Raw genomic sequence first — 26,929 nt, 5'->3', positions numbered from 1 at the left:
CTGGCAGAGGGCGGTGTGGGAAAGCGGAAAAGTGGAAAAGTGAGGCGGTAAAGGAAGTCACCAGGGCGCAGTGCAAAACAAAATCGAAAGCACATTGAAGACAACGAAACTAACTTCTGTGCACTTGCACTTCCGCCGGCTGCCGGGAAAATTGGGAAAAGTGGACCAGGAGAACTTAAATTCAAGCACGTAGAATTTTCTTCTTTTTCGGCCCGAAAAGTAGGCAACAAATTTGCAGTAGCAACAAGGCTATTAAAAATGCCACACAATTTATTACACGAAGGCCAAATGCAATCAGCTTCGAGATTGAAACTGACAAACTATTGGTTTATAAAGGATTTTCATGAAATTTACGGAACATTCATAAAATTCCTATGTGCATAAAAATTTCCCTCTGAACGAGCAATCCCTCTTTTCTCTCTGGGTGTAATTAAACAACTATATGAATAACATAATAATATTCAATTTTAAATCCCGGACAAAAGTGACAGATGCAAACAAAAGGCTATCAATCAACAGTTCGTTGTGTACTCACCGTCAAATGGCGAAACGTTGAACTGGCCATGCGTAAAACTTTATTTTTCGATAAGTCCAATTCCAGTAGGTTGTCCTGTCCTCGAAAGTTGTTCTCTGTGATATTGGTTATATTGTTCTTGGACAGATCTGCAACAGAAATGCATGGTGGCCTGGATTTTATTGTCAGTTCTCTACCAAAAGAACAATATGATAAGCTATGAATGAAAAAATCAATTTAACACGACTTACTACAATAGAAATAAAGCATTAAAGCAGCTCAGTTCTCCGTGTGTTTTGACGCAGCTTAAATAAACCCAAAACACATTACACATACGCCCCATTGTCTAGCAAAAATCAAGAGGCGACCACGCCCCTTAAACATTCGCTAAAATTAATTTAAATAGAAATAGGAAAAGGCAAAGTCAAGCCAAAAGAAACGCCAATTGTTCCGTGCTGCTCTTTGCTGGCAGACCGGAAAAAATCCTTAACTGCAGTGCAACTCGGTTTTTGTAGCTTGTGAAACTCCTGACAAGCGAATGAAACACCAATGGCTGAGGGGGGCGAGCCAAAAAAATAAGATCCGAGCATGTAAATAATTGGAGGGCAGTACCATGGCTGTAAACCGCCAGCAGGGGGCGCTACGGCACACATAAAGCACAAATAAACAAGTTTAAAGCCCCAACGATATCGGGGCATTGCTTTCTTTGGCTTTACACTTGCTTTCTGCCGCCGCCAGTCGAATCCTCTTTTATTTTTCGGGCGCTTTCTGCTGTTTGGCGCATCAATTTCAATTTTATTGACAAGACAACAGGCGTTTGGCAGGCCGAAAGCGAAGTTTCATTACTCTTTTATGTAGATTTCGTACAATGATTTTAAGCTCGATTACTCTATACAAAGGATTCTGCTGATTAAGTATTTTAAAGAAAATTAACTTTTAATCAGTAAAAAAAAGGAACAGAGTTAAAGCTGTTATTTAACCTTGCATCTTAGTTTATTTGCTTCATGATTTTATAAACAAAAAAAGCTCTTCAACCTTTGGAATTAAACATAAACTGATGATAAATTTGGAAGACCCAACTTAAAATTTTTTGAAATCAGCGTTATCCTGCGCTGTCCTTTTTCGGCCTGCTCATTTAACGTTTTGCGACGCGTCCGCTCCTTTATTTGCCTTTTCGTTTGCGTTTCGCATTTTACGAGGCTGCAGGACAACCGCATCGCTGTGATGCCACCCGCTCCTTTTTCTTCCGATTGCTACGTATTATTTGCATATCAGCGAGTGGGGTTTTAAGAGCGCGCAGCTGCTTAAATTGAAATCGCTGCCCCTTTTGGAATTATACGTTCAGGCTGAATTTAAGAGCCTCGGCGATCGTAAAGGCATTGATTACTCACCTAATATCCGCAGATATTTGAGGCCCCAAAACGACTCCGCGCCTATTGCCGGCAGATTGGAGTCGGTGATGCGGAGTATCTCCAGTTTCATGAACTGCCGCAGCGCTGGACCGATTGTAATGGAATTCCTGGGTCCACGGATGATAATAACTTTAACATCGACGTCCAACTCATTGGGCGACAGCAGTGAATTCAGGCCTCCTGTAAAATAAACAATAAAACCACAACAGTTAAGAGTAGTTGAGGTCGAGTGGTTATGTCAAGGACACTTGAACTAATTTTATGAACCCCGCAGTAGTTAGGCAGACTTTGCAGTGAGATCTGTGCTCGGCCTTTCCCTTTAAAACTGAGAAATATTTAAATTAAATATATAAATTTGCCTATAGATTTTTCCGTTACGTGCCTGTAACTATTTTCTGAAAATATAATTTACTTTACTACGGAATTATCTTTAATGTCTTCAATGTACTTGTCGTGGCCAACAAGATCATTAAGTGCATATCCAGGGGAGTCCACCTTGTATTTTTGTATGCCAACAATGTCGGTCATCTATTTAGAATTTGCCGAGTAACTGCGAGTGCTATACAACTGGCCAAACGGATCCCAGTCGCCATTAACATCGCATTTGTATGCAGCACAATTTTTACTCTTCGCTCAGTTTCATTGTGTTTTTCGGTGGGGCTTCGGATCTGGGCTTTATGCATTTTGCATTTTCCATGGCCGTGCTCTATGGGCATGTGAATGTCTAAGGGGCGAAGTTGCACTATAATGCCCTCATTGTATTCGGATTCGACGGGGTTGGTGGTTGGGGGTTGGGTTCTTGTTGCTGCAGCGGTTTTATGTTGGCTGAGCACGCTGCGGGAATTTTCATAAAAATGCTGAGCATTAACACTGATTGTAACATATTTTAACGCGCGCACCCAGTTTTATTTTGTTGTCCTTATTCTGTTTTTATTTTTCCTCATTTTTTCGCGAGCTTTTTGTTGGGATAAGAGATAAGGGTTGCTCATTAGCTTAGCCGCGGAAATTCTAACAAATTGCAGCTTAGAGAAAATTAGTCGAATTTATTATCGAGGTTTTTGTAGCAGGCATTTTAAAGGGTACCCTTAAAAAGTACATTAAAGCATTTTACCAATTTCTTTTAATCCAAATAGAATAACACTTTATGCAAAATCATAATTAAAGAAGCCACGTACCTTGGCTTCGATTTAAAAACTTACAATTTCAAGCTGGCACTTATAGTTGTAGAATTGAGGACTTCACAGTTTCCTGGATTTATGCAAACAAGCTTTTTCCCATGGCTTTATTTCAACACGATTAAATACAAATTTCGTTTTCTCAATTCCATTTCTGGTGCCAGATCTAAGCCAGTGCAATTATTAAAAGCCCAACAGTTTTTGAAATGAAATTAAAACGACAGAAGCATCGCATTCAAAGCAATTCGAGGACTTACTATATGTGAGTGCTGTCCAAACAAGCGTTAAATTGAAATTATAGATTTTTGGGGTGGCGAAAAGCAGAGCATCAGATGAGCTAGTGGGGGTAAGAAGACTTTACTCGTTGAGTTTTTGTAAGAAACTGATTTTATTTGGAAATATCTTCGGTTTAAATAGGTGACATGAGAATCGCATCTTAAAGTAAATGGCCTACGCAGAGGCCTAAGTAAATAGTCCCCGCCTTATCGAGGTCCCACGCTCGGGCACATCTGCCTATCTTGAGCGGCGAGGACCTTATCTGTGGTCTCCCACTAAGGGACTATTTTAGGAGGCGGGGAACGATCTCAAGTGACTGACTCATGTAGTGTGCACTTAAATTACATGTTTTTGAGCAATGCACCCATGTCGCCTTAGATAACAAAATCCTAAATATAATTTATCGCTCTCGATTCATTTACATAAGATATGAACGGAGCCCAAAATTGTAAGTCTTTAAATATATTCGTGTTCATGTGTGAACATTCTGCCAAAGGGCCAGCAAGCTGAGATGTACATTAGTATATTAGTTGCATTTATAACAGTAGTGGACTGTATTTATTTGATATATGTTCATTTATTTTGCAACTAAGATTTCAATGGGCCTAGTTTTTCTGGCTTTTAATTTTATTGGATTACAATTATGGTTTATATTATTTTTAATTCAACAATTTGTACTCAATTAACTTATTTTAAACATTTTGCTTTTTCTATGTAGAAGTACATTTTCTATTAAACAACGATATAGTGGACTGTATATTTTTATTTGTTATATTATTTTATTGTTTATTTACTATTGATATTTATAGTACTGGCAACGGACCTGCAAAGGTTATTGCTTGCATTCTTTGTTGCACAGCACATTTCCGTATGAAATATATTATTAATACTATCATTAGTATTAAAGCAATAATTAATCCAGCATGTCCGGAAATATGATGGAAATGTAAATCTTTCAATTTTTGATGGTTCTCTTTCATAAATTTAATTTCATTATTCAATCGTTCAAATTCCTCAGTATGATTTAATATTGATAGTTTCAGCGGATCCCAAATAATCTTCGGCGCTTCACTAACTTCTCCTATATAAGGTGTTGATAATAATTCTTCACTTTCGGACTGAATGTTATGGTGGGCAACTAGAATTTTATCGTCGGTTCTTGCCGTACAATATGGCGCAATGCTTAAAACTCCTTGCTGAGGCAAGTCAAACAATTCAATTTGAGAGCCAGTACATTGCAGACGGACTTTTGAATTCGCAGGAACCTTAAACAACCAACTACTTTTCTTTTCTAACTCTACCCAGTAACTTTTAGAGTCGACTACTGTTTTATAGATGCAGTTCGCCGCTTTATCTGGCTTTAGAGGCTGAATCTCACATGCATTATCATTCGCTGAATTCCAGGGCCAACTTCCTTTGCATATTCTCTTATTTAGTTGCCATTTCTGACATTGATTTAATGTGGCTTCCGTCATTATGTGATAGGAATCTATCTCAAAATTATAAATTAAATATTCAGACGTTGTATGCACCATTATTATCCGATCTTCATTTCGAATTGGCACCGGAATAAGCCTGAACAATTTGGATGGATGCCTGCTAAACAGAGGCACTTTTGCACTAATGATCAATTTATCGTCGATGAATAAACCCCTGGCTGTTAACAGTGTATACACCTCCTTAAGTTCCGTACCTGACCGTTTTCCTGGAATTACTAGGTTCTCCGAAAGACTCTGCTGAATTTTGGCAATTTCTTTTTTAAGCTGATTTGGCCTGAGAATATTTGTATTTAGCCTACCGTGATTAATATCAATCAACAGGCTTATAATGCCTGCTTGAATTTTTTCGCCTTCTTCAATCAATGAGTGTAGCTGTTTCGTAATCATAAAGAATTTTATTGATTCCTTATAAACATAATAATTTTCTTTAAGAACTTCTGTCATGTTCTCAATTCTTATTTGCATACTTCTAAAATTGGAGTTAACATCTTCTGTTGTTCTCTTTAATAGATTAGAAGTTGAATCAACCACAGATGTTTGTTTTTGAATTAGTTTATCAAGGTTGTTCTGGTTATCTAACAAATTCTTCATATTTTCTTCTAATTGCTCTCTATCATCTTCATCCATTATACCAAATAAAATATGATACAAGGAACCCATAAATTCGAAAGGAGCACGCTTGCTTCTAGATCTAGACTGTATCATAAACAATTTATTGTTTTCTTCAAGTTCCGATAACTGACTTTGCATATTATCTAAGACTAGACTACATTGCTCTTCAAAGCTATGAAGTCTTTCGCAAACTTTCCTCATACTTTGTATAAGCGCATTACCCTTTGTTAACATTTTAAAATATGGATCCATTTTATAATAGATAACCAAATTCCAAGAAGTACTCACAATCTCAACATCTCCTAGCGGGTCTAGATATATTGCTGAGGTTTTATTTATTTTGTCTATAGAATATCTTGGTGCTATATCTTTAGGTAATGCGCTAGAAACTTGACAACTTAACACAAACAACAACATTGCCATAATGATTCCGATCTTGGACATTCCCGATGTCGCTCTAGTTCGTCTTTTTGGCTCTTGGTCAGCCTCATTTTTGTCAACAGACTTTATTCCTTCCAAGGGACAAATTTTAGTAATGGGTCTAGTGATATATCCTTCCTGCATCTTTACTTTAGCCACTCGGACCTTATCATCATTCCCCTTATGCACCTTTTCCACCTTTCCTAAAGGCCATCTTGCAGGATGACAATTCTCATCCTTTAATAAAACTATTTGCCCTTCTTCTATATTAGGAATTTCCTTTTTCCATTTATTCCTTTGCTGGAGCGTATGCAAATATTCACTTTTCCACTTAACCCAGAAATCTTTCTTCATTTTTTGGATAAGTCTCCACCTATCCAAATTTCCGATTTTTTCATCTTCCATTGGTTCGACTATTTCTAAAGGTGGTCTTCCAATTAAAAAATGACCTGGTGTTAAAACTTCTTGTTGGTCCTTCTCACTAACTATAGTGTATAATGGCCTTGAATTTAAGCATGCTTCTATTTGACATAAAAGAGTTGACATTTCTTCGTAAGTCAAAATAGTGTCGCCGATTATACGCTTTAAATGGTATTTCATTGACTTAACTCCAGCTTCCCAAATACCTCCGAAGTGAGGTCCTGCCGGGGGAATAAAATGCCAATCAATCCTGTCCTTTTCAAGCTGCGCTGCAATCGTTATATTTTCTTGTATTGCATTAAATAACTCTTGATCTAATTTTCTTGCAGCTCCTACAAAATTTGTTCCGTTGTCTGAATAGATATTGGAACATTTTCCCCGTCTAGCAATAAATCTTCTGAGTGCTGCTAAAAATGCGTCTGAAGTTAGATCGCTTACCATTTCTAAGTGTATGGCTTTGGTGGCCATGCAAACGAATACAGCAACGTATCCTTTAAATGTTTTTTGGCCACGATTTTTTGAACATTTAACATAATAAGGACCTGCGTAATCTATTCCAGTATTAAGAAACGGGAATGTCATCGTCACTCTATATTTTGGCAAGTTACCCATTATTTGCTGAGCTGTATTTTGTTTATACCTTGCACACGTTACACATTCTCTTAAATACTTTTTCAACGAATTTTTCAACCCGAAAATCCAATACTTTCTTTGGATATAGTTTCGCATTAGGTTTATCCCTCCATGCAATGTTTCCTTATGAGCATTTTTTATTAATAAGCTTGTTAGGTGGCATTTTTCTAAAATGATTGGATGTTTAACATTAAATTCTGCATTGGAATTTTGCAATCTTCCTCCAACTCTTAGAACCCCATCCTTGTCCAAAAATGGATTCAATGACAATATTTTATTATTTGTCTTGATTTCCTTTTTGATTTTAAGGCACTTTATCTCTTGCCTAAACTGGTATTCTTGTTGTTTCTTAATAACAACTGTTTCCGCTATTCTTATCTCCTTTACTGAAATAATTGATGAATAGGCTTTATTTCTTGTTTTCATCTGCACGAATCTATTTATGTATGCTATTATACGTATAAGTTTTTCTATACTGGAATACCTTTCTATTAATTCGTAAATAGGATCATCTATTTTGTCATTTAATACCGTATTTATTAAGACAGGTTCTTCTACAGACTGCTGCCGAGGCCAAAGTTCTTTTGGGTCTGCTAGCCATTTCGGACCTTTCCACCAAAAATCACAGTTGATCAACTGGTTAGAATCCACTCCCCTGGATGCTAAATCTGCTGGATTATCCTCTGACTTAACATGATTCCATTCAGTATTTTTTAATTTCCGAATGTCATCCGTTCTTCTTTTTATAAATTTGATCTTACTTTGACCACTGTTAATCCATGCTAAGGTAATCGTGGAATCACTCCAAGCATAGATCTCCATTATATTGTCAATTGATCCTTTTAGTCTTTGGATTAATTCACTAAGCAGGTGAGCTGCACACAGCTCGAGTTTGGGAATTGTCTTCCTATTTTTTATAGGGTTGACTCTACTTTTGCTAGCTATTATATTAACATGAGGTCCTACTTTAGCATAGACTACTGCAGCATATGCTTTTTCGGAGGCGTCCGCAAATCCGTGAATCTGAATGACTGAAGAACTGTTTGAATTAATCCACCTTGGGATTCGAATATTCTCTAACAATAATAAATTTTCTTTATATTTTTCCCAATAATTTTTATCTTCTATGGATAATTCCTGATCCCATTCACTTTTATTTATCCAAAGTTTTTGAATAAAAAGTTTTCCTGAAACCGTGACTGGTGCCAACCATCCTAACGGATCAAATATTTTTGCTAGCGTTGATAACACAACGCGCTTATTTATATTTTTTGATTCATCATTACAATTTACGCTGAACTTAAATAAATCCTTTTGAGGTTCCCATTTTAGTCCTAAAGTTTTAACACATTCATTTTCGATAATATTGAGAACCTTATTGTCCCCTGTGTCCTCCACAGTGGTTAATATTTTGGAATTGTTGGAAATCCATTTCCTTAAGTTGAATCCAACTTTCTGCAATTCATGGGGAATTAATGTTATTAATTTATTAGCTTCTTCTACCGAATCAGCTCCAGTCATTAGGTCATCCATATAGAAATCATTCCTAATTATTGCACTAATAACTTGGTTTTTACATTTATCTGCAATATCTACCAGAACCCTGGTAGCCAAATATGGTGCAGATGCAGTTCCGTAAGTGACTGTGGTTAATTTATATGTTTTAATTTTTTCTTTTGGAGAATTTCTCCATAAAATATATTGATATTTTTGATCATTATTATCTATTTTAATTTGTCGGTACATCTTTTCAATGTCTGCCGAAACAACAAATTCCCATTTTCTCCATTTAATAATAATGTCAAAAATATCTTTTTGAACTCGTGGCCCAACCCACATTATGTCGTTCAAACTTTTGTTATTCGTAGTTTTTGCTGAAGCATCAAAAACTACTCTCAATTTGGTCGTAAGGCTTGAATCTCTAATCACTGCCTGGTGCGGTAAAAAATATTTGCCTTCATCACTCACTTCAATCATGTGTCCTAAATCCATGTATTCATTCATGAATTTAGTGTAGTCAACCTTAAGTTTTTCATTTCTTTTTAGTTTTTTCTCCAGATTCATGTAACGAGCTATCGCTTGTTTCTTTGAATCTCCTAAGGTGACATCCTCCTTGAATGGAATTGACACAATGTATCGCCCATCTGAATCTTTTTTTGTCGTTTTGATAAATTTATTTTCACAGATTTCAGACTCGATATCATCTTTTTCTTCTTCTTCCACTTCCCAGTAGCGATCTAACTCTTTTATTTCTATTGTTGTGGCTACAATGGTTTCTTTTCCTTTGGATTTTTTACATCCAGAAACTATCCACCCGAAATCAGTTTTTTGCCCAAGGAGACCGTCTATTTTTATAACTCCATTTTGCAGAATGTGAGTATATACGTCTGCTCCAATGATTAAATCAATGCGACCCGGTTTATTAAAATCGGGGTCGGCTAATTTAAAGTTCTTCCATTTTTTCTGATCAACATTAATCGTGTTGACTGGAAGTGCCTTCATAAGTTTTGGGAGAATAATTGCTTCAATTTCTAAATTTTTCGGAGAATTTCTTATCGAAATAACCGCTTTGTGCTTGGAGATGCACGTTCCTGTGGAAGATACTCCACTTATTTCAGTATGAGACCGAAATTTTTTCAATTTTAGAATCTGTGCAGACTCTTCTGAAATAATTGTGCTTTGAGAGCCACTATCAATCAATGCTCTTAATTGTTCAAAGCCTCCATACCTCGACTTTACTTGAATCAAGGCCGTGGCCAACAAGGCTTGACCTGTTGTTCTACACGTATTCACTTTTTCTGGATTATGACCTGCAAAGTGAAGTAACGTGTGGTGAGGTTTACGACAAGTCGAACAAAGCTGCTCGCTTATACATTTTTTACCAAACGGATGCCTCAGACATCTTAGGCAAATCCCATTTTTTCTTACCCAGTCAGACCGTTCTGCTGGATTCATTATTTTAAATTTATGGCATTGAATTAAATAATGCCCTGGTAGTTTGCAATATGCACAATTGTCACTATAATTTTTATTCTTGTTATTATTAATCATTTTCTTTACAGGTTTTACTTCCTGTGAGAATGATGATATAGAATTGAGCCTTTGCTCTAAAAAGTCCATGACATCAGAAAGTGCCTGTATTTCTTTTGTCTTTTTAACATGGCTTTCATATAAATTGAGTGATTCTTTATTGAATTTCCGAAGAATTATGTGAGCGAAAATTGCATCCACATCTTCTGGTAATTGTGCCTTTAATTTTATAATATAAATTGACTCGTTAATCGTGTCAATAAATGTCTTTATTTGCTTATTGGATTCTAAATTTAAATTTGGCATATCCATAAGCCTATTCATATGATCTGAGAATATGTTTCTTTTATTCTCATATCGCTTGGTCAAAAACTCCCAAGTGGCTTCATAATTTTCTCCAGAGCCGAGCAGTAAATGAGTAACCACATTTCTGGCTTCTCCTTTTAATGCTGACTTTAGATAATTAAATTTGAGAGAAGGACTGAGATCCTCTCTCACATGTATGAGCTCTGTAAAGAGTTCATTAAAAAGATCCCATTCTTTGGAATCACCAAAGAAGGTGGGAATCTGTATTTTAGGCAGGGTTGGTAACTCCTCCGCCTTAACAACCGTCGACATTTCAGCTTTATTTATTGTGCCACTGAGTCGACTATTAATGGCTGTAAGAATATTTTGTTTGTCAAATTCAAGTTCGCTAATTTCTTCTTCGAATAGCGAACTCTCAAAATGACTATTCACCTGTTCAATCAGGTTATCTATTTTATGCCATAAAAATTCAATTTTATTTTTCCTTATTTTAAGGAAATCTGGACTACTGTCTATTAGTTTAGACGTATCTTCTAGATATACTCGAAATTGGCCAACATTATTACGAAATGCCTGCTCTACTTTTAAAGCGTTGTTTTGTGCTATACCCTCTTTTTCAGGGTGACCACGCATTTCAAGGTTTAATGTAGGGGGAGGGTTTGATTTAGGGACAGTGTTTGATTTAGGGAAAGTGTTTTCTACCGACTCGCCCTTAATTTTTTCATTTTTATTTTTAATTTTTTCTAACACCATCATTATTAAATCATACTGCTTCGCGTTAAAATATTCATGATCGACAACGCCGATCTTTAACAAATTGCTATGATTAGCAATGAAACATTTTTGAAGCTCATTTAATTTTAGAATTTCTACATCTGTTAATGTTGGTTTTACTTCCAACTTTCTAATTTCCAAAATAATTTCGGACTGCTTCTTAAGGAATTGAATAGTCTTTTCTGACATCATTTTGAAAATTTTTTGTAATTTCTTAATATATATAGTACGTGTATATGTATTTTATATGTATTTATATATATATGTGTGTTTGGATAAACAGAAAATTCTTGTTTTGACTTAGCTGATGTCGTTGTTGTTGCTGCTGCTGTTGCTGCTGTTGTTGCTGCTGTTGCTACTGCTGTTGCTGCTTCTGCTGCTGCTGTTGTTGCTGCTTCTGCTGCTGGTAGAGGCTCCTTTGAATTTGACTTCCTTCTCTTCTTTAAGGCTCCGTCGATGTTTAAAGATGATTTTTTTTTTTTTTTTTGGCACGTTTTATTATTTTTGTAGTCCAGTCAGATTTTTTGTTTTTTAGCCATTTATTTCGGCATTTATGCTCTTTTGGCATATACACTGCACTCTATTTATGAGCTGATTTAATGCTATTAGAGCATTTATAAGGCACTGTTTTCAGGCACTTTTTATTTAATTTATGCTCTTATGGCATATACACTGCACTCTATTTATGAGCTGATTTAATGCTATTAGAGCATTTATAAGGCACTTTTGTTATGCACTTTTTAATTTCACAATTGCTGATGTATGGCCTCAAGCACGCCTTACCACAATTTATAATGGTACACAAAGCAACCTTTAGCTATAGACTATAAGGTGCTTGTTTTAAAACATAAAAGATTCTTTTGTATCTTTTGCTTTTTATATTTATACTCTGTTCCTTACCTTTGGTAGGGGGAAACAAGAGTCACTTATTTTTGCTACCTTTAGCTGTAAGATGCTTAAAGGAGCTGGCCTTTCTCTGAGTTCCTTACCTTTGGTAGGGGGAAACTGCAGAGTCGATTAAAGGCTCGATTGACCAAATGTAAAATCCCAAATAAGAAGACTTTACTCGTTGAGTTTTTGTAAGAAACTGATTTTATTTGGAAATATCTTCGGTTTAAATAGGTGACATGAGAATCGCATCTTAAAGTAAATGGCCTACGCAGAGGCCTAAGTAAATAGTCCCCGCCTTATCGAGGTCCCACGCTCGGGCACATCTGCCTATCTTGAGCGGCGAGGACCTTATCTGTGGTCTCCCACTAAGGGACTATTTTAGGAGGCGGGGAACGATCTCAAGTGACTGACTCATGTAGTGTGCACTTAAATTACATGTTTTTGAGCAATGCACCCATGTCGCCTTAGATAACAAAATCCTAAATATAATTTATCGCTCTCGATTCATTTACATAAGATATGAACGGAGCCCAAAATTGTAAGTCTTTAAATATATTCGTGTTCATGTGTGAACAGGGGGAAATCGAAGTAAAAAATTCCCCAGCCACAGCGACGACGGCAAATGACAGTTGAACAAATTGAAATTGTCAGACATTTAAGGGAAATAAATGGCGAGCTTTAAAAGTAATGTCCGGGGGAATCCCCCACATCCGCAGATTGCGTGTGAGCATGGAATTTTCGCATCGCTGCTGGATGTGTAATTATGATAGTATCCAGCAGAGAACACCTTATCGGTACTCAAGACAACCTCGCTCCCTTCATTCTTGCATAATTTCCGAGCATTAAGTGGGGTTTTTCCGCCTTTCCCACACCCGTATCGGTTCCGCCTTTTGCATTTATTGCGCCACTTACCTTTTGTGCAGATGGCCTGATAACGATCCAAGTCGTCCATGCTGCATTGGCATTCAGTGGGGCATTTCCTCTTCGTATTGCTGAACATGGCCGGCATTATGCACAGGCTGAACAGGAGCCACTTGAAGAGCATCTGTCAAGGACAATCCGCAGGACGGAGAGGGAGAAGAATAAAATGGATTTAGTTCAGTATCTCAGTCTGTGGTTAGTAAATGCAATTAATGTTGGCTTTTTTATGCTAATAGCTAGAAAGTTCAGAAACATTTTGATCGAGATGCGATTTAAATTTTACAATGATTATATAAAACGCTTTCGCCGGGTTTTTTTCAGAAGCTTTTAAAACCTTCGATTAAGCCCGAACGAATCCTAAAACATTCCTCTAATTATCCCTAATCCAATTACATTGCTCGTTGATTGAACGACTTGCTGAACTAGTTCACGGTTTCACCTCTGCCCTTTCTGCTTTCAATTGCCGCAGCTGCTAATCTATATATAAAACCACGCAGCCACATACTCCACCTAACAGCCACCGCAGACCCATTCAAATTGAAATCAACGTGGTGTCACATGTTGACATGGTTTCAGCTGCTCCGCCAGTTGTTTTTGCACTATACTATATTTTTTTTCAGTGGTTTTGTTACATACTTTCGTTTTGTTTGCCTCGGCGTGTGTGTGTGTGTTTGGTTGGGGTGTGTGCGTTGCGTATACGCCGTGTTGACCTCGGTGATTTGTGGTCGCCAGCAGCAGGACACTAGGACACAAGCGCGCCGTGGCCAGCGATAAACTGTGGCGCTGGTCCTGTGGTCCCGATGCAGTCTAACCGTCCAACGTGCTGCATAAATTAGCCGCAGCACATTGTGGTTGCAAAACAACAGAAAAAACAAACTGAAAATCAAAGATTACAGCGGGAAATGCGTCGAGAAACTAAACTGCACAGAAATAAATGCGGAGACGACTTTTTTCTTCGAACATTTCGATTTTTATTTATAAAATAATATCAAATTATGAACTCAAATTAAAGGAGTTAACAGTTATTTAGGTTTCCCCATATATTGTGGGTCCATATTGTACAGGTTATATCATAAGAAGAGATAGTTTTCTTTCCGTGTGCCGTGTAAAGCATTTCCAATTTGCTTAAAGGCCACGACTTGCGATTGCATTGGAAAATTAAATTTCAGCTCAGGGAATTTTCGGCTTGGACGCGTCGGCTTTTCCTTGCAGACGTTTGCCTGGGACACGCGAAAGCACAAGGATTTATGCGCAGCATACTTTTCATTTTACATATTTGCCTGGATCGCAGTAGTGCCTTTGCCGGATGCGACGGGCTGCGATGGAGGAAAGCAAAGAAAGAGTTGTCTGGCAGCCGGCAACTTGACAGTTGCCGGCTCATAGTAGGCACCTTATGCATTGTGCTTGCCGGATTTGTTGTCAGGATATTGCCTCTGGGCCCGGCTGAGTAATATTCCCGCAAAGTTGGTGCGGTAAAAGTGAAAAATTGCGACAGCCTCCGCCGCAACTTTGGCGTCAGGACAGTTTTTTGCACTCAAGTCGGCGAAACGTACCAAAGGAGCACACTCTGCGCTCTTTATTCGCACACTCACACCCAATTTAACATGGCACATTACTCACAATAAAGTTCCCAAAAATGCATTCAAAAATGTAGAAGTTTCGTGAAATACGCAGTGCAAGTGGCGCCCTAGCCGAATATAAATTCTTTTTGCACGCGAGTTCCTCAAGGCGGAAATTTAAATTCAAATTGTGTGTCACACCTGGGAAATATTGTTGTGGATTAAGGGATCACAAATAAAAATTTAATCGCATTTTTGTGTTATATGGCTTTTTAGTCCATAAAGATTGCCGAGCGATAGACTGAGCAGAATTCAAGTTGTTAACTGGAATATACGGTATTTTAAATATATTACATGATTTTAAAACTTACTAGGAAAGCGGGCAGCATACTCTGAAAACCATAATCCAAAGCATTATCAGAAGTTAAAATTAAATGCAAGGAAAAGTTCCTCACAGTCAAAAACCAAAACTTAATCACTCTGTTCTCGGCGAACCGGATTCGTTTAAAGATGGATGGCCCAAAAATCAGCATCTGTCTGACTAGTTGGCCCACAAACTGGGAACTGGGTCCACGCACTCCGGAGCAGAGCAACAAATACCCTAAAAGCAGCTGACGTCCTACACGCTCCACTAGGACTTTTGGCCAACTTTGCGCCGACTGCAGATGGCGCACGCGAAGTGGTCGAGTGGCGAAAAGTTGTGGTTCGCGGAGGTGAAGGCGGAATCCTAAGTAGATGTTGATATCGGCTTTCAGCAGGGAAAACCGTTTGCTATTTAAACATTGGCAAATTTGTTTGGCTCGCTGCCCACTTCGGAAGACAAACAGAAGGCTGGAATAACAGGCAAAGATGGATAAAATGGGAAAAGGGCTGGGCAGAAAATTACTCATACGCCTCTTGGTACAGCGCCGGATGTGGCATTTAATACGTTCGCTACTTTTGTAATTGAATATGATAAATCAAAGGCAACTCAGCCCAGAAACACTGAGCCTAAGCCAAAACGGAAGTGGTTGGAACATTCCTTTCTCTCAAATTACACACACAATAAACTCTCATTTGCCGGCCAACTGAATGGTATTAAATTTACTCAAATGAGGGCGGGGATGAGCCCAAAAAGCCGGTTAAGTTCAAAACCAAATAAATCTCAATTCTTGCCAAGGGAGCGAAATCAAATTACGTTAAATTCCCGAAAAGATGCTAAGGGGCCCATGAAGCGAAACCAAAAAATAAGCATCTGGCATAACATTATGAATTATGCCCGATGGCGGGCGTGGCCGATTTGCGCCTTTCGCTGACCGACGAGGGCAGCATTAAAATTCATGAACACATTTATTGCCAATTACTGCAAGGACCCGGACACGTTTTCTGCAAATACATGTATACACGAACAGGACCGTCGAGTTGGCAATGAAGGCCAAAAATCGCAGGTCACAGCCGCAAACAAAATAAATTCCGGACTCCGTTTGGCGGGGTTTTTTGTCGGCTGGCCTTGCCAAAAGTTTTTTTTCCTTCCCGCTCACATAAATTGATAAATTAGATTTACGCTCGAGAAATTATATTACAATATAATATATATTTCCGAACGAAGATTTGTTTTTTATTATTGTGTTTTTTGACCGAACCTTTTGTTGAACGCGCCACCAAATTATTTTAAAGCCCGCGTGTATTTCATGCATCAGTTTCTGATATTCGGAACTGACATTTAATTTATGACTCTTATACGTTTATTTTTTTCTTTTTTATTGGCGTCGGCTTTAAAATTATGGCTATCATTTGCGCGGTACTGCGTGGAAATGCTGTGTGATTTACTTAGCAAAAACTGTTGATTTGCCGGAAATTTTATTTAAAAAATTGTATTCAATTGCAGTTTCATATGGCAGCCATTTGTTGCCATACTTTGGATATTTACTTCACTTCAAAGAAGAGGGACTCAAGGCAAGGGTTAAAGGAATATTTCAAGCTCAGTTAATCCTTAAAGTACAGCACTTGAATATTTAGCACTTTCGTTTTGCTCAGCAAATTAAGCCATTTGGAATCCTTACGTGTGGCGAATGGAACAAACATTCTTATCAATTTCCAGCCGCAAATTCGAGGTTCGCGACTACCAAGTAAGCTGCCGGGATTGAGCAAAGTGGCGATGGCGCTGCGTGATTATGTCCAGCTGGAATACACTTGGCAAAATTGTTTAACAAAAAAGCGCTTTTTAAAAGAAAACCTAAAAATATTAGATTTCTGTACCTATTATATTGTATACTTTAAGGATTGCATAGCCTTAAATCCGAGTATTTGTCAATAAAATTAAAATTGTAGACTCATATTTCTGCGCAGTGTACCAGGCCACGGAGGAGCAGCTCCGGCACGATGATAGACACGATGCTGCATGGTCACGAAAGTGTTCCTGGCTGCCTGCCTCCTGCCAGCCTGCCGAGGGCATGAAAGACTTGAGCGATTAGTTGCAGGACGTGCGGTGCATGAGAGCGAGGAGTGTGCCATGTCCTTGGAGAGGGATCAGGATGAGGAACAGGACCTGGACCTGGATTCGGAATTGGCCACGTGCTGTACGTTGGCCAAGCACATCGCATGCCGCTCGCCCATAAAGCTAAGCCCAGAAAACCGCTGAAGAGCTTTAAGCCACGTCGACCGCTTGGTGACCTTCTACGGGATTTACATGAGAAAACCAAATTGCCGTTTATGGATACACTGGGATACATCTGTATCTGGGCGTATTTGGATTGGGAATGAGAGAGAGCACCACCTCACACACGTGTAATTGTTCTTTACAAGCCAATGGCACGTCCTCCGCGTCCTCGGTCTTCGTTGCCACTTTCCTACAAAAATAACGTATTTTCCTTGATTTATTTTCACACTCAAATGTGAGAATTTTCATGTAATTGCCCTTGTGTGGACACGAGTAAATTTATATAAAATTGCCAGGATAACCTCTGGGTGTGTACAATCAGCTGCAGATTTTGTCGCTTGTTTTTTGGGTCATTTGGTCAATGCGATTAGTTTCGGCCACACCCACAGAGCCCACAGACGGTGTTCCTTTGTGTGCATGTGTGAGTATGTATATGTGTATGTCGTGTATGTGTGTATCTTTGTGCTCTAGGCGGAAGTGCGGAGCAGACGAAGTAAGTTGGGGAGAGGGGGCCGAAAGCTAAAGCGGAGGGGGCGACATTAAGCTGACATTGGCCAATTAGGCACGGCAAATGAGCAGCAATCTTTTGAGGCAATGATGCCTAAAACAGGGATTAGTGTCCGCTTACTCTGGCACCCTCGCACCCACACACGCACACACCTTGACCACCGATATTGACAGCAGAAAAGTGCACTCGAAAAAAAGGATTCTGGTTTACACAACCACAAGCTAAATTAAGTTAAATGAAATCAATTTCCTCAATTTGCAAAATGTAGCTCAAAGGATTAATATAATTAACTTTACATGCTACGTTCATAAGGTTTATAAATAACCTAATTCAGCTATATTTGTATTAATTATTTAAATTGGCTGTTGGTACTTTTTTCAGTGCAATTATTTCTTCTTCCCTCCCTGAGATATTGATGCCAATTAGTTCTTCGCCCTTATTGATCTTCGGCGGCATTAAGGAGCATTTCCGATGATTCCATTTACCTTTCACCATCCCAAAACTCAGCAGCTGCGTGTGGTCAGCTTCTCTTAGCCGTCTTTTAACACAACTTGGGGCTTTAAGAACCCTTCACTTCCACTTACGGACACACTGTGTTATGTTTCACTTGGCCAAGCGTTGCAAGATATTAACTTTCAGCGGAGCCAAGCGACGTCGTCATCGTCTTGGCCGCGGTTTTCTTTCAGGTGGATACAAAAAGACAAAAAAAAAAAAAAAAAAAAAACCTAAAAGGGAGCAGTGGATAAAGAGTCGTGGTACCTGTCCGGCTTTAGTTCGTACATGAAGCCTGGTCATGGTCACAGTTACGGCTCCTTTTGTGCGCTTTGTTTGACTCTGATTGCATTTTTAACGCTTCACGCCGCGTGAGTGCATTGTTTTTGGCCTGCTTTCAGCCTCACCTTAATTGAATTGCAAATGCTGCAGAAATGCAGAAGAAATTCGCAGTGCACGAGGCACAGGATTATGGCGTACTAATAGCGAGTTGATTGAATTAAGGGCTCGCCTCAAATGTTCTTCCTTCAGCTCGTTTAACTTTTAATTATCCAGGCACCTGGACTCACAACTCACTGATTTAAACGAACTTTATGTGCGGCAGGAGGAGCTTTAATTTTAAATGCACTTTAATTCCACTTAAGCTGACAGTGAACACAATGCGGAATTTATTTTTATTCAATTGCCAGCGGGCCGAATGAGCTTTAACAGGTAATTCCGTAAATGGTATACATTTTCGTTTGCGGTGGAGAAAATGTCATTGGATTTCGGCAAACCAAAATGCTGAAACTTTCTCTTTTCTATCCTGCACAACAAAATAAAGTTGGACCTTTGGCAAAAGTTTTTGATTTGTCAGCTCTGCACTGGGCAAAGGCGCCAATTTGTCGATTACAAAGGAGTTTCAATCCTTAGGTATTTCCCTGTTCTATTTGAGTTTCCGTGGAGCAACTTTTCGCCGGCTTTAAATTTCGCAAAGTATTTTTTCAATTATACTACGGAGCCCAGATTCTTGAAGAGCACTCGAGACTGTCTGCGGATGCACAAAAGCCGTGGGGGCAACGGCAGCCCGGGCAGAAGATGTTTCCATTTAAATTTATCATTTTTTAATGAGACTCTTAATTACGGAACGGAATACCGGGGGGAGAGATTCTCAAACGGCACGTTACAAATATAATGCTACAACGCTAATTGTTTCCGCTTGTTCATTTGGCCACCGCTCCCCACAAGAACAACACTCTCACACACACACACATGCCAGCTCATTGTGGCAGGTCCTGCAAAAGGACACAAAAGGAGCAGGCTTGTGCGCTTGGTCCACAGGCTAAGTCCTCTATCTCTTTGCCGCACATGCGACACATGCCTCTTTATTAGATTCGTCTAATTTAACTTATTTGAGTCACTCCAATTAAATCACAGACTTTAAGTTGGATGGCTCTTGATGATCTGGAAACCGACATCGGAGACTTCTGGCGTTGGCTCTTAATGGTTGAGTCAAATAGCTTTCGATTCGTGGGTGGAAAGTCATTCTTAGCTCCAAGGACAATTGAGAATGTCGAACATGGTATGCCTGTCACAGGCATTTCTAAGTCAGAAGCATTTGGGACAAAAATAAAACTGTTAGTGTCAGGGCCTAATTCGAGACTAAAATGTTAATGAATATTGATAGTGGACACTAGGAACTCTAATCAAAGGTGGAGCTGAATATCAAATCATATTCCGCGCTTGTGAAAAGTTTTTTTTAGATTTGATATTATTTTGTGGGTAAAATTGTAAACTTTAAAATGTAAGAATAGTAACCATATTTGGTTACTTTAATTTGCATCAAAAATATATTTTAATATTAATGCTTTTAAGTGCCAGGGTACATAAATACAAATTCAACAATGAAAATATAACATTCCGCTGATGCAATTAATAAATCCTCAAAAATATCTCAACATGGCTACTGGCCAAGACAGTTGTTATAAAAAATCCTATTCCTTTATACAAAATTGCCATCACCATTTCAATCTGCGGCTCTTAATGGAATTGACTTGTTTAAACTCCATCAAATCAGGGCCTATCTTGACCCATCCTGCGACCCACTCAAAGCAAATGAAGCTGTTCCATTTCATCGCCACACGTTTCAATATTTATTATTGCCTATTGACACTGAACAGGTCGATTGCCGAGAGTTGATGGCTCCTGGATGCTGAATGAAATGGAGACCACGAGGCCTCAAAAGCAGAACAAACACATACGGAATTTTGCGATGCGGAGGGCAGCGGTTGGGAGTGCCGAGAGCAAACATATTATTGACATTTTATGGTTGAAAATTCATGGAAAAACAATCAAAAGGGGTGAAGGGTGGCTGCTCAGCCCACGCACGACTGAGATCCTGTGAAGGGAGTGGGCTCCTGGCGATGGGCCACAAGTCGATTAACAGTTTGATTGAGTTTTCCTATATATCCGATGCGGTATTTGCGGTTGATGTGCTTAAAAGTCAATACAATGCGACACACGCACACACACACACACACGTCCGGAAAAAAGGGGTAAATGGTAACGAAAAATCTTAATGGAAAAATGCCTCGTAAAAATGTTATGCGGCAAATATTTGAACGGCAAGAAAGCGGTTTGAGGTCCTGGCAATCGGAAAATGTAATTAAAATGCCGCTCGGAGACGTCCCCCTTTGGCAGAAGTTAAATGCGTCCGAGTGGCCTTCAGCTTTTGTTATAAATATTAAACGACGACACAGTCCAAGGATCCTTGGCCTCCTTTTTGGTCTCTGAAACGGGCGAAGTACTGCTTACCATTGCAAAATGTTTGCCACTGATAAATTAACGCAGGCATTTACAGGAGCCACTGGAAACCGGAGAAGGGAAAACATATTTTCTTTTCACGTCAATTCGAACAAAATGCCAAACGCAGGGCGAAACGAAGGGCAGTGGGATGACAAAAAACAGGTCATCATCGGTTCACTGAATCTACTGCTTTGCCCTGCTCTTCAGTCCATCCTTCCGCAATTGATTGAAATAATAAGCCAGGACAGCAAGTGGGGTAGCAAATTGATGAATGCAAATTTAAGGAAAATTTTCCCCATACACCCAATAATGCTCGCTTAGTTTTTGGGTACGGGGTGGACACCCAAAGTTCAATGAATTAATGAGCATTTTGACAAGCACTCGCGATTGAACCGAATTGTGACAGACCGAGAATAAAGAGCAGGAACCCTGCGTCATTTGTGGCATTTCAGAATGAAAAAATTAACGCCAACAAAATGATTAATGGCCTCGCTTTAACGGGAAAGAGTCGGACAAAAATACAATTTTCAATAGCATTCACAAGTGCTTGAAAATGCCGTAGATGATTTAATTAATTTCATTTTAATTAATAATCAATCAATTAATAATAAGTTTGGCCAATGGACGCCATTTGAACCTATTTAGGAGGAATTTTTTAATACATTTAATAAAATGTTACATTATTATTATTGTTTATTTAAGCTATAAATACATTTTTATTTAGATGAGTAATAATCAATTTAATGAGGTCATCGAGTGGTCTATAAGCACAACGTGACACGTGTTTTCCGTATTATTTCTTTTGGGCGCACTTAACGTTCGATCGCAGTACTGAAAAAACTATTCAACTCTAAGCTGGCAGACGTAATGCGGACATCAGGAAAATCGTATTAATTAATGCTAGGTTATGATTAAGCGCAGGACCCTTTTCTCCCGCATCCGCTGGCTTTGATAACTAATTTACACACATTTATTAGTCGTTGTGCAGCTGGACAGATAAGCCGGCCCCGAAGGCCTGGTGAATGGTAAATGGTAAATGGTAAATGGCGAATGGCGAATGGCGAATGGTAAATGGCAGCGGATGGCAGCGCGTTGCTCATACGCCATGTGGTGCCTGCGGTGTGCCAATAATGCTGGTGTCTGCTCTTCTACGTTTTCCCCATTGCGAGCGTGCGTCTGTGTCAAAGTGCGCATTTAAAGCTTTTGAGCTTAGATGGGAAATCCCCGCCGCCATTGTTCATCTCGCTTTTGGCTACTGCAATCTCAGATGCGCGACGGAATGGCAACAACCGCACCCCGGGATCCTCAATCCCTTCCCATTTCATCTGGAATCCAGTTAAAGCGTCTTTAAACCGCTCAGTCGCCTAAGCTTGTTGCTCAAAGAAAATCTCAGAAACTGGGGGAGAAAGTGTTAACAGCACTGGCTGTAAACTGGCCCATTAACTAGCTGCTCGTTTTAATTAAAAACTACATTTCTAGTCTTTGCCAACGTTTTTTCCTCCATTTTCGCTGTGCAGATTCCTTGAGCCAAAATGCTCTGATATATGCGTGTAATTTCGTTTTATGGCTCACTCGCACACACTCTCGTTTTATGAGGAATGGGGCGAGCGATGGGGTTGCTGTTCGCATAATGATTAAAAATTCAATTTAGTCGCCGCCAGAAATGAAATTATTTATGAGATGCTTGGCACACCAGTGTGGGTCAGTGTGGGAGTATGTGATAAATGTGGCACAGTTTAAAATTGGCAATGCCTGGAGAGATAATAAAAAACCACGAAAACCTCATCGATAACAGATTAAGCGAAATGTATATATTTTTTACTATTTAGGAATATATTGTTTAGTCGACTCTCTTTTTGTCATTGATCAATAGTCACAGTTTTGGATGTATTTTGATTAAGCTCCTTATATATTCTTTGTCAAATGTGTTTCCCTTTTATTTGTCTACTTTAATTAATATTAAAGAAAAATGGTTTAAAACTGTTGTAAATTAATTACTTTTACTGTGACAAATCTGTATTACTCTCTAAATTTCTTGCTTCAAGATGCAACTGACTCATTTTTCACCTGAAAAGCTACTGGCCAATATTTTCTAATTAGCAAAAAGGGATGCCAGAGTCTTGGAAGTAAAAGCACGTGAGGAATCCATGACGGAGGACTCGCTCACTGTCTCTATCTCCATCTCCAAGGATGGGATGAGCCCTGTCTCTCTGCCCCTGTCACTGCTCATTTTCCGCTCACCAGTTTTCCACCCTTCACCGCCCTTTTTTTCTCTTTTAACGGCATTGTTTGCATGCTTTTCTTGCTTTCCAGCGTCGACGTAAACTCATATACTCAAAGTCTTACACTCGGGGGCCCTGCACTTCAGATCATTCATCAGTCATTCAACGGGCACGGGAACACTGGCAGCCCAAACACAATCAGGGAGCCTCTCGCTCACGCCAAGGATGGCAACATGTTTTTGCAATTTACCGATTTGCGTTGTAACCGAGGCAGACAGGACTTTTTTCGTGCTCCATTTCCCGCTTTTCCCCACCGTCAACCCACTTTTCAAGTTTTTCTTAGCCCAACGCAGAGTCGTCGTGCTTCTCCTCCACTTTCCACTACTATTCTCGTTCGTTGTCATCATCAGTGCGCAATTCAAGCGGAATTTCGCAAAATTTACTTTGACGTTTGTGCATTGCGCATACGCCTCGTGGGCCGTACTATTTGCTCAGGCGGAATGCAACGGGGTTGCCGCTCTCTATCGCTGGTTCCATATTTGATTAGACATTAAAAGCCACTTGTCAGACTATAAAAATAATGTGTCAATTGCGCTTTGATAAGCAAATTCATGCAATATACCAGTTTTATAAGGGAACGTGAATCTTTGATGTATTAAAATATATAATTGTACACGGCAGTCCAAGGATTGACGAAGCAGAACAAGAAAGTGTGTTCTTGTTTCATAAAATCTACAAAGAATGCCAAAAGATTGGCAATTTATTCCTTTAAATCCAAAAATATTCATTGGCCCAACTGTTTGTTTTGGCAAATCGTTAAAGCAAAGTAACGCATATTTGATTATGCATTAGAAGCCACTTGCCAGACTAAATAATCTGTCAAGTGTGTATGATTAGATGTTTCCTCCGTCGTTATTGTGTAAGGGAAACCACAAAGTCCTTGAAGCGGACATTCAGCTGTGGTTTTATGAGTCCTTCAATCAATTAGCTTTGAAAGCATTAGCGATTCCATTCCGTCAAATATTGGATATCCTTATTGGGCTTCCTTTTGATGTTGTCACATCGTAAACCATTTACGTTCAGAGACATTTTCGCCCACACGCACGGGTGAGCTGCGGCAGAACCTGATTTTGTCATCTGGTAATTGAAAGTTAATATTTGTGAGTTGATAGTGCAAAAAATTGGCTAAGTGCGGTGTCGACAATTTAAATGTCAGCACAAAAGCAATTGCCTGACTGAAAGACAGACGACACATGTCGCACAATACCTTTATGTCGAGACTGTTTCAAGTTAATACGTCTAATGTACTGTTGCTGGGAATCAAAATCAAGTAGCGAGAATTTATCTTTCCGGCCAACGCAACAGTCTTGAAGCAATAGGCTGTCAAGATACTTCTTCCGCCCGCTTTGCCACACTATCACTCAAAGAAAAACATATCGAAAACAATATACAGCAAAACACTTTGTGGCCCACAAATTAATATCAAAAGCATTGTTATTTTTATATTATTATTATTTTAATTTTCTTTATATGCTAAAAAAATTTAAAAAAATTAGTTATTGTTATTACTATGTTTTTACTTTCTTATTCATTTATTTAGCTGTAATGATACAAAATGGCCACGATTTTTTTTCTCTGTGCTGGCATACGCATATGTGGGAGTTGGTTTTTTATAGATTAGCCGCTGGCCATGTTGGCCATAACAAGTGGCCCAATAAGGGCACACCCCACCGTTCGTTTCCAGGACTAAAAGCTGTGAGATTCTCAAGCTCAGTCGACGACTCAATGTTTAAATGTTTCGAATTGCCGACAAGGGATTTGGCATCATGGCATTCACGCCCAGATAAGCGCCAGTAGTGGGCCTTATCTTTAAGGATACTCGCATTTTCCCGCCTGGCCCCATTTTCCGTGAGTGGACGCCGAGATTTATTACAAGCCATTTCTCTCGCACAGGACCCCGGGATCGCACAATTAAAGCCCGTTTTTGCTTTTATTTTTCCGCCTCCGCCACTCAAATAGTTAGTGAAATACTTTCGAGTTGTTGGCTGTCGGGTTGGGTATGCAAATTATTTGCCTTTAATGTGTGCTGAGAACTCTGGCAAAGTTGCTCTCAATTTAGTCATTAGGCTTTGGGCCAAAACTTTTGCTTTCTCAGCGAGTGTTGGGGAAAAACCATTTTTATTTTTCAGTTCCTTTTTACTGTGCGAGTATTAATGTAAGCAGTCAACTTAAAATATAATTAAGTCGAGCTTGAGCCTCGGATGACAAAGCAAACACATGGCCAAAGGAAAATGCCTCAGAGTGCAAGAAAATTCGCATAGTATGCTAAAGTGGAAAGAAAATAAAAGAGCTCCAGTACAAAGGAACTTGCAGCATGTGAAAGCCGGAAAAACAGCAAAGGAAATGGGGTCGACTTTTGGATACTGAGTGCAAAAATTGTACACTTAATTGAAGGCTACCAATTGTTTAAAATGTTTCTTCCTATTGTATAAAAGTGTGCCATTCATTCACTTGGTGAGCTTAGCTGTAAAGGAAAGTGCGAAGAATAAATGATGCCAGAGCCAGCCGCGGAATAACTTTGCAGTTTAGTGAAGTTCGCGCCTTGAGAGACATAATTATGCGATTTAACACTTTAGCGCTGGCAAAGTGGAACGACCAGGCCTGCGGCAGCCTCGCTCCTCGTCCACGTCCTTGTCGTCTCATCAACCTCATCCTTGCTGACTGCCCGAGAACAAAAGGAAGCTGATGCCAACAAGAAAAGGAAATTTGTGCTAAAAGTGCACTTCCAGTAAAAGTGAGATGCGGATAACAGGGCGACCACAACGCGATTTAATGAAGCTTCAAGCTACAAGTAAATCCTGAGCTGTGGGATGAGACAGTTGGGCCGGCCAATGCAAACTGATTGCAGAAAATGGCTCATTTGCCGGGAAATCAAATCGCTTCATTTCTAAGTGGATAAACACACAAATGATGGCAAATAGCCATGGATGCATACCATCGTCAACAGCCGCCGGAAAGGCACTCCGGTGACCTGGTCAAAACGCTGAACGAATGAGCGAAATTGAATGAAAATTATGCTGCCACTCGACTCACTGGGCTCTGGGCCCTGTCCGTGCCTTCTGCTAGATGAAAAATAATTTTATAAAATAACTTGGCCCTTTTTTGCAGATCACTGAGCTTTCTGCCCCCCGTAAAGCAGGGGAGGAGGATTGCTAAACAAAATGGAATTGTATTCTGGCAAACGCCGGCCCTCAAGGCTCTATTTTGTTTGCGTTCTTTTTATTTTTTGGCAACCAAATAAAATGGACGCATTTCAAACAGAATTATTAAACAGCTCTTTAAGTTTGCATGGTTTACTTTCCACGGTAGCCAGTTGATTACTTTTTAGTTAACTTCTTCCAATTTAAGGTTATGTCCTTTCAAACTCATTTAATTGTATTCAAGACGTAAAAAAGTTTAAAATCAATTTTAAATATTTTTATAAAGTTCGAAGACATCCCAACAATACAATAAAATGGTAATTCGAAATAAACAAACTTTTACACTCACACAAAAGTAATGCAATACATTGAGGGTACGTTGGAAAAAGAGGAAAGGACTCGAAATGCTTACAAATTTTCATGGGGCAACCAGAATCACCGCAGGCATCGTAAAAATGAACATTTGAAGAGCCGAAAGATGTTGAAATGTGCAAACATAAAACTGCCACCAATTGATTGAGATGTAATCAAAAAGGCGACCCAAACAAAAAACAAAGGGATGAGAGCTTTTTTCCGTTTTTTTTTTTAAGCGACAAATGTGTAAGGGCATAAAAATCATTGCCGAAACGGAAAAGGAACGAAA

At 39.1% G+C, this 26,929-nt stretch overlaps 1 protein-coding gene across 2 annotated transcripts in view, besides 1 other annotated feature; it reads right to left on the bottom strand.

Annotated features, from left to right (window-relative positions):
* Nucleotides 1-26,929, bottom strand: part of rdo (reduced ocelli) — a 57,867-nt gene that overhangs the window by 5,779 nt on the left and 25,159 nt on the right. For both annotated transcript variants that reach the window (NM_001299095.1, NM_136017.3), the window contains exons 4-6: nt 12,875-13,007; nt 1,906-2,106; nt 536-663 (exon numbers count right to left, since the gene is read on the bottom strand). In NM_001299095.1, coding sequence (NP_001286024.1) covers nt 536-663; nt 1,906-2,106; nt 12,875-13,007 — 462 coding nt within the window. The remainder of the gene's footprint in view (nt 1-535; nt 664-1,905; nt 2,107-12,874; nt 13,008-26,929) is intronic.
* Nucleotides 3,449-12,537: a mobile genetic element.

The sequence above is a fragment of the Drosophila melanogaster genome, chromosome 2L (genome assembly GCF_000001215.4).
Source record: "Drosophila melanogaster chromosome 2L".
Taxonomy (NCBI): domain Eukaryota; kingdom Metazoa; phylum Arthropoda; class Insecta; order Diptera; family Drosophilidae; genus Drosophila; species Drosophila melanogaster.
Note: the sequence above shows the minus strand (reverse complement) of the source record. Positions and strands in the feature narration are given on the sequence as shown.